The sequence below is a fragment of the Hipposideros armiger genome, unplaced genomic scaffold, assembly GCF_001890085.2.
Source record: "Hipposideros armiger isolate ML-2016 unplaced genomic scaffold, ASM189008v1 scaffold_19, whole genome shotgun sequence".
In the NCBI taxonomy this organism is placed as follows: domain Eukaryota; kingdom Metazoa; phylum Chordata; class Mammalia; order Chiroptera; family Hipposideridae; genus Hipposideros; species Hipposideros armiger.
Genome location: NW_017731369.1, coordinates 6126116 through 6134950, shown reverse-complemented (window position 1 = coordinate 6134950; position 8835 = coordinate 6126116). Strand labels below are relative to the sequence as shown.

General features: G+C 49.1%; 1 protein-coding gene across 1 annotated transcript in view; it reads right to left on the bottom strand.

Annotated features, from left to right (window-relative positions):
- The window catches only part of IRF8 (interferon regulatory factor 8), a 22351-nt gene extending 14365 nt beyond the window's left edge, over positions 1 to 7986 (bottom strand). Inside the window, exons 1-2 of the mRNA XM_019635225.1 lie at positions 7901 to 7986; positions 4204 to 4378 (exon numbers count right to left, since the gene is read on the bottom strand). Coding sequence (XP_019490770.1) covers positions 4204 to 4377 — 174 coding nt within the window. The 5' untranslated portion in view covers position 4378; positions 7901 to 7986. The remainder of the gene's footprint in view (positions 1 to 4203; positions 4379 to 7900) is intronic.
- Positions 7987 to 8835: the final 849 nt, after the last annotated feature.

Sequence of the window (8835 nt, the reverse complement as noted above, 5' to 3'; positions counted from 1 at the left end):
AAGCTTTGTGAAATACAGATTCCCGGGCCTGCCCCTCAAGATGCTCATTCATTGGGGTGGGTAAGGTCTGCAACACTGCATCTTTAGCCATCATTCCAGTGATTCTGATTTAAGTGGCCAGGAAGTCACAATTACAGAAACTCCATAACGCCCCTGAGAGTCACAGCTCCATTTAAAATAGTCTTGGCTTTTTGGCACCTCATAGAAGACAAGACCTCACAGTTTCCTGACAACACTCCCTCCTCTGTTGGTGCCCAGAGCTGAGATTTTGCATCTCTGCCCGAGGTAAAGAAACTGTTAGAACATTCCTATTAATGGGTATGTGCAGTCATTTCCTTTCCTGACGTAGATGCAAAACGCCCCTTTAGAAATATGTTTCTCAATCCTTTTCAATCTTTCTTTCAATCATTTATTAACGGCATCACAGACCATGCATGGATTTTTTTTTTCCAGAGAAATATAAGAGCAAACCATGGACACACTGAACAGCAATTCCAATTTCTTTTCATGTTAAATCAGAATGTCTCCACCTCGGTACTATGGGCATTTGGGATCAGATCATTCTGTGTGTGGCTGGAGTCTAGCAGCATCCCTGGCCTCCACCCACCCCCTCCTCCCATCCCTGACAGTAGCCCGCCCCACCCCCGTTATGACGATCAAAAATGTCTCCAGACATTGCCAGGTGTCCCCCAAGGGAGGTAAAATCATGCTACACACACACACACACACACACACACACACACGCACACACACACGTTTGAGAACTACTGGGTTTATCCATATTACAAATAGGCCTTGAAGAGGATGGATTTGGGGGCAATGCTAGTCCAGGCTGATATTTATCCAGAACTGTCCCAGCCTACAGGGTACTGCCATAGTCACTGCTTTTCTCAAGGCTCATATTCACCCCCATGAAGAACGCCAGGACATCATAAAGCAAAGCAGGGCCCCTGGGCAGGAAGCACCCTGGGCTGGCATCAGGAACCCCACTTCCAGCCTGCCCTGAGTCCTTTTGGGGGCTCCCTGGCCAACTCTAGAATATCAGCTTAGCTGAGGGATCTCTCAAGTCCCTAGAGCTAACTCTAGACAGGACAGAGTGATTCTGAGCCCTACCAACAGCAGCCACCACAGCTGTCCAGTCCCCACTGTCACCTATGCCTCTGCACTCATCAGTAGCCAGCCTTGAACCCAGGACTGCAAACTCTTCCTAAAGTAACATTATTGTCTCCTCTTAGGTTTTAAAAATCAAATGCTTTTTTTTTTTCCTCTAAGACCTCCTAATTTTGAAATAGCTGTGCTCCTCAGTAAGTTCTCATTCATTTAGGCTTATCACAATGCCTGGTCCATGAGAGAAGAACAAGTGAATCTATTAACTCGATTTCCCCCCCTCAACTTTATGAAAAGGAAGCCAAATACTTTTTTTAAAAATAAACATGAGCTGACAGCAGGGCCTCCTCAGTATGCTCAGGGATGTGGTACAAAATGAGCTAAATGTTTTGCACAGTCTACCATCTCTGGTCCGCACCATGAAGCTGATCTCAGAATGACACCCGTGAACAATGAAGGATTCTCTGGTATAAGTGGCTTCTTACAATCCACTTCCTAAGGCAGGAAAATACATATCTAACCAAGGCCTACCTATTGACTCCTTCCAACAGCAAAGGCACGTTTGGTGGACATCGCAGAGCTATGCCCCTCAGAGGATGGAGTGGGTGAGCACAGCTCAGGTGAGCATCAGAGGGGTTCTCCCCATCTGTATTTCACCAGCCCAGTCTGTCACGCCCTCCCCCCCAGTGGCTGCCCAGTTCTGGGTGGGTACCCATGTCTCCCTCCTGCCCCCATTCCTGCTGAGATTGTACACTCACTTCAGATTGCCACATTGAGCAACTGCGTAATCAACGGAAACATTGGGAATCTTGCACATTTTTCTCAACACTGTTGAAACGGCCATGAAGAGCATTGCATAAGATGTATAAATCTGGGGCTTTATTTCATGACCCCCCAGAGCATAAGTTGAAGCAGGGAGCAGTGTGAAGGGAGAGGCCTTGGGTCTCCGCCAGCAAACCACAAGCCAGGGTTATGTGGCCTGCTGGTCCAGCCCCCTCTGCGCTCCTCCTGAAGAGGCTTTACTGATGGGCAACCTGCAAGTATGCCCTCAGCACCCACACCTCTGGTTATATCTGTTCATCCTGGCCATGGTCAGCTCCTAGAAGGGTTCTCCATGGAGGGGAAGGAGAGTGTGCCCCTGAGGGCATCTGGCAATGGCAGAGGCATTTTTGGTTGTCACACTGGAGGAAAGGGTGCTACTGGCATACAATACCTCAAGGCCCGTGATGCTGATGGACATCCTACCATGCACAGGACAGCCCCCCAACAAAACTATCTGCTCCTAGGTATCAGCAGCGGCAGATATGAGGAGCCCTGGCTTAATAGCCATCTATCATCTAGAATTCCCAGCTGACTGGGTGGGCCTTGGGCACTGTTTAAATTTAGCCAGAGTCATTCCCAAGAGAAGGCACCGTGATGCTAAAGGTAAAAAGCCTCTACGAACGAGGGACCCACACTCCTCCGAGAATGCAAAAAGAGGCACTAGTGGCATAAAAACCTGGCAGTGTCCAGGCTCCTGCCCTAGGCTCCCTAATGGAAAGAAATCTGCTGGATGTTCAGGCCACATGGGTCCTCTTAAAGGTAAGTGCAAAATGTCCACATGTGCCCACTTTTCTTGGCGAGAGAGCCAGTAACTGGTATCAGATTCTCAAAGAGATCTGCGATCCCCGGTGACGGATTTAACAGAAGTCCTAAACGTATGGCCCCGCTGCAAACGTCAGAGGCTCGAAGGACTGAAGTGTCTCATGAGTCAACTTTGACCTATTTATATTCCACTCTGGGGCCAAGGTATGACCTTTTGTCGTTTTTGGTCTTTTGTGTCAGAAGACAGTCTTCCCTGGCTAAGAGTCCGGTGCTACACTGCAGTCCCACAAGGCCTTGCTCCCCTCATTCATCCAAGGTCTCAGGGCTGATTCCGGCCCTCCATAATTCAGCCTTCCTGTTCCTTCGCCATTCCCACTTGCTCTCCCTTCCCAAATGCCCACAGAACAAGCTCACACTGCAGCATTTGCAACCTGGGCTCCAAGTCAGGTTGCCTGCGGTGCTTCTGTTCTGTTTGCAAAAATCGAAGCCTGCGCTCTCCTTGACCTAGGACCACCCAGAGCCTGAGAGAAGTCCAGAGGGGACTCCGCTGACCACAGGAGACTCTGATGGCCTGACTGGGCTGCACAGCTGCGCTGCCCTGGCTCCTGGCTCCTCTGCCTAAATCTAAGTGCAATGGCCAAAATCCTCTATTTATCATCAGTACTGCTAGGGGCTGGGAGCATGGGCTCAGGGTGGGGCTGCCTGGGTTCAAACACCAGCTCCATCATCCAAGAGCTGTGAGATCTTAGACAAGTCACTTTTCCTTTCAGTGCCTCTACAGAACAAGGGCAAGGACAGCACCTCCTGTATAAGGCTGTGTGAGAGGAAAACACAGAACCTGTGGGGCCAGGCCTGCCACAGAGCAAACTCTCAATCAACGTTGGCTGTCACAATGCAAATGGCAGAACCAATTAGCAAGTCCCTCCATGCTTGGGGTACTCACTATTCTCAAGGGAAGTCAGACTATTTCTAGACATCTGCTGCAGGTTCAGGACACCCCACATGACCTGGCCAGGAAGTAATGACAGATGGTGCCTCTCCTCTGAACTGACCCAACATTGCCAAACAGAAGTAATAACTTTGCAAGAATGAAGCCTTAAACCTTTCCTAAATTCCAAATGGAATGGTAGCCCAGGGGGTAAAGGTCTTAGTCTCAGGGCCTCAGAGAAGTCTTTTCTCTCTGCCCGCCCCCCACACCCCACCCCACCCTCACACATTTGCTAGTCCTCATGCAAAAGAAATGGTCATATAGGTGAAGAAAGTGTCCCTAATCTCCTTACTGGAAAAATGCCACCAGAATACAACTGACCTCAAGACTGATTAAAATAGATAATAGATGTAAAATCACCTAGTATACTTTTTGAGACACATTCAGCACTCGGTCGATGTTTGTTTTTAAAAATTGGATTAATTTTCAAGAAAACAAGAAAGACGTCACCCAACACTTCAACCAGCCTGTGAGGGAAGACAGAAGCTGTGCTCATGGTGGGGGCAGGGAGGTCAAGTCTTTACCTTGAAAATGGAGGCGTCTACTTCCTGATTGTAATCTTGTTTGCCAGCGTGTTTCCAAGGGATCCGGAACATGCTCTTCTCGTCATTCTCCCAAATCAGCCCTGGGTACATGTTGCTGTCAATTTGCTCAATCAGCCACTGCCGAAGCCGCCGGCCTCCATTCCGGTCACACATCCTTGGAAAGAAGCAAACATATTCTATGACCCTACAAATATTGTCTCATTAATCGCAGTACCCCCACGTACTTAACTGCTAGGAATTGCTAAAAGAAAATCAGAGGGCTGCAACACAGGTGCCAGCTTAGGGGAAACCCACAGATCCAGGAACTCTGGGCCACCTGCCATGAGAAGACAATGCCTGTCTCCAAGGCCTCAGGTCCCTGTTTGAAACCTGAAAGCTCCCTGGGAAGCCTGCAGCTGCCCATCAGCCAGATATTGGTCCCACCTAATGTTCTGGCTGGGCTTTTTCCAGCTTTCACCCCACGTGCCCTTTCAAGCACATCTAGTGGCATCATTCCATTCTAAGCACGAGATAAGGAAAAATCACTTTTACATTTTCAGACCCCTTCAACGAGCAGCCCATCACTCTAAGAGCCAATCCCATTACTTGATGCCCAGTTTAACCAATGTTTGTGAGCATTTATGACATTTGTGATCTTCGAGAAATGGGAGATCCTCAGGCTATCCTTCTATGTTGTTCCTTCAAAGCTGGTTTAGTGATAGAAGCCTGAGTTTGAGAAGGACAGAGGTGGGGTCCCATTTGAGTCCTGCCATCTCTCAGTTGGGTGACCCAGGAGCATCATTCAACACCGAAATGTCAGCTACGCTGGCTCAAATGCTGTGACAATAATCAGTACCCGGCATCAGTGGAATGAGAGCTCAGACCATGTGTATTAAAGCACCTGAGACAGTGCCTGGACCTTCGAAGATTCTCTCTGAATAACAGATGTTGTTATGATTATCCCAACTCTCTTCTTCAGGAACTCTTATGACCAGTTGGGAGATAGCAGACAAGACTGAAGAAATCGACTGTGGCTTACAGACAAAGTTAGCCAGGCTAGACTTCGAAAAGGCACTAGAATCGGGGGACCTCACCATCCCAGGGTGCCCAAAGACATCCTTTGGAAGAACATTTTTGTCAGAGCAGGCAGCTGTCCCAAGAGCACAGAGAAAGAGAGAAAGCAATCATGCCATATCAACTCACAACCCACATTTACAAGAACAGGAGTGGAAATCCCCTAGGCAGTTGGACAGACGCCCACTCCCCCCAAAACAATAGCATTTTTAGTCTTCTGATTAAAATGTGACCTCTTCAGGCAAACTAGTTTGAAAAAAAATCAGCAGTGACAAGACATAATGTCCCCCAAGAATATGATCACATCTAGAGCAAGGCTGGTCCATAAAGCAAGAAATGCACATTTTGGAAACTCCAGCCACCCTGCAGGTGGCCGTGGGGTCAGGGAGGGGGGTCCAGGTCCCAGGGAGAAGGAGGTGAGGTCCCATGAGCACTAAATGTAACTTTTTCATCCAATAACTTCAGCTCCCCAGTTGTGGATTTGAAAGGGATGAAGTGTGTGAAATAGGAATTGGACTTCGATTTGGAAACTGTGGACCCAAGCAACGGCTTTCTCTAACTCGACCTTGGGACAGTCACTTGAACCTCTCGCTGAGGCTCTCCTCACCTGCAAAGTGAATGGATCGCAAGTGTCCCAGAATTCTAAAACAGACTCTTGTGTTTATAAATAAGGGACAGATTTGGGAGGAGCACCTAGTGAGAGAAATGAAACACCACCGCCAAGCTTCCCCCAGAAAATAACTTGGCAAGGTACACATTTTTTTCCCTTGGAGAAAGGCAGGAGGAGCCTCTCCCCTCCCTTGAGGAAGGAGCTGCGTGGAGGGCCAGAGGGGTCTAAAACACAACAGAAGGGTTGGTGTCTGTGGATCTGTCTATTCAAGGAGGTATACCTGCTCATTAGCATTTTGCTCACCCCCTTGGTACAAGGTTCATAAATTAAGAGTCCGTGTTTCAGGAGCCTCCTGAAATGAAAAGCAAAATTTTGTTTGTATGGGCATTTTTGGAGAAAGTGGATCAACACCTTCTCATCAGGATTTCTAATGGACTCATCACCCCAAAGTTGTTAAGGACAACTGTCTTGGTGATTTATAGGAAAACGAGAAAAGAAAGTAAGAGGGATGTCATGAAGAGGAAGAAGTGTGTATCATAGACTATGAAAGCTGGAAAATACTTCAGGAATCATCTATCCCAGCCCCTCTTTACTCGAAAGAGGAAAAACTGAGGTTTAGAGAGACACCCCAACCTCCAGGCACCCTAGCAGGGGGAGTCATTTCACTCACTCTGCAGAGAAAAAGCCATGGTTAAGTTACGAGATCTCAGCACATGGACAGCCCCACTTGAATTTTCAATGAGATCACCTCCAAGATTGTATGCAGCATTGAAAGTCTAAGATTCTAATACAATGAAGATCTATTGAACACTAACAAAGTAATTCCACCAATTGCCGAGCCAGGAAAAATTTATAAGCCCAGTCACATGTTTATAACTTCCTCTTCCTTGATTTTTAGGTAATAATTCTCTTTATGGGCCAAGTCCTATCTGGAGCTAATCTGCACCCTATAAATGGGTCCGGGGGTCAGGTTTCCCAGGCGGCAGGTGATAAGAGGCTGCCCTGGGCCCAACGAACCCAATTCCAGGATGTGCCTGAGAGGTGGTGGAGGGCTCACATTCTCCCACACCCCTCCGGGCCCCTGGGCATTTGCTCTGGCCACCAGACCTCCATCCCCACAAGACCAAAAAGCATCAAAGCCATTTCTCCCTCTGGCTCCAATCTTGCTGAAATGACTAAACAACCCCCAATTCTTTTTATGGGGGAGCCTGCCATAATCCAAAAGGACATACTCAGGACCCTTATTTAAGTTTAAGGACTGTCTCCTGATTTAGGTTTAAAAAAAATTAAGTGTGTTATATCCCCTCATGTGTTGGGGGAATCATTTTAAAAACCCCAGAAAATTTGGTCTCTAGTTTCCATTCATGAAGCACTTCATAGCTGTGGGTAAGTAATATATCTCAACTTAGAGAGTCTGCCCTTTGCCTTAGGATCATTTCACACCAAAATGCTCTTGTTAGCTGTGATCCCATACAGGCTTTCTTGCCAGGGACGATGAGGCTGTGATGGAAGCAGTGGACCTCAAACCCGACTCAGAAATCCTAATTGTCATCAATCGGAATAAAAAAAAAAAATCCAGTCTGCCCCCTTCACAATTTAACCCACACAAGCACCGCTGGTCATTGGGAAGTTTCACGGTTATTGCTCTTAGAAGGATTTCAGCAGGACGGAGGAGAAGGTCTTAGTTATAATAATAATAAAGGGTCAATATTTCCCTTCATTATATGAGCCACTCTCAACTTGTCCATGCAAATCCGATTTTAAGAAAAATGAGATTTTTTTTTCTTTTTTAAAGCCTCAGCCAATCTTTGGGAGCAGCCACGCAATGATCCACAACGTGGACCTTCGCTTTGGATTCAGAAGAAATAGAGGGGTGGGAGAAAACAGAAGGAGCCCCCCGATCGCGGGGGCCCTGGGACGGCGCGGTAACTGCACTCGCGCCCGCCCGCAGTCTGCGCCCGACCGGCACTGGCCGCACTCGTCTGCCCGGGTCTGCCCACCCAGGCCACCTACCTGCCGCCGTGCGCGCCGGGATCGCCGCCCGCCTTCCTGCCCGCGTTCCCACGCTTGCCGCCGGCCTCGGGAGATGCGGCCGCTGGCGCCCGCGCCCGCGCCGCTTTAAGGGCGAAGGCGGAATCGGCGCGCTGAGCGACGTCCGTGTTGGCCAATGAGCCAGGAAGAGCCGCTGGGCCCTCCCAATCGGCGGGGCCCACCCGATCCGCCTTCTTCTAAGCGCTCTGCTTTCCGAGAAATCACTTTGGGCAGAGGCGGCAGAGGCTGACGGTCCGGGTGTCTTCCGGGGTCCTCGCCGGGGGTCTCAGGGGTGTCGCGGGACTGGGGTGCCCCCTGGAATTCCCGAAAGGCCGCGGAGGCGTCCGCCGGCCCAGGTCAAGGTGATTACAAATGGGGGTGGGGGGGTGGGGGGTGTCAGATGGAAGAGGTCAGGGCGCTGCCTGGCTCTCATGGCCCAGGCGGAGGTCTGATGGGGGAGCTCAGGGCTGTGGGGTGGATGATGGGTGTCAGATGGCGGAGGTTGGCTCTGGAGGTCAGATAGCAGAGGGCAAGGCTGGGATGTTGGGGCCCAGAGGTCAATGCTGCAGTTGGTGGTCCCCGCAGAGTGACCCCCCAGTACCCATCCAGACCGTTAATGAGTGTGGCCGAAGTTCCCAGAGCTATCTGGAGACATCCCTCGTCCTGACGGAGCCCCTAGTAAAGTGTCCAGACAGTGGCAAACAGTCCACCTGAAATGCGGCAAAGACCTTCAAAGACCAGGTCCCCATAACATCACAGGTCAACTTCATAATTGTTATTTATCAATAAACATTTCATTATATTTGAAAAACATGTGTAAGTTAGCAATCACTTAGTAAGAATTCCCTAGTACCATGATTGCCAGGAAATCACGATGATCATAAATTAACCGAGTTCCCATCTCCAAATAATTTCAG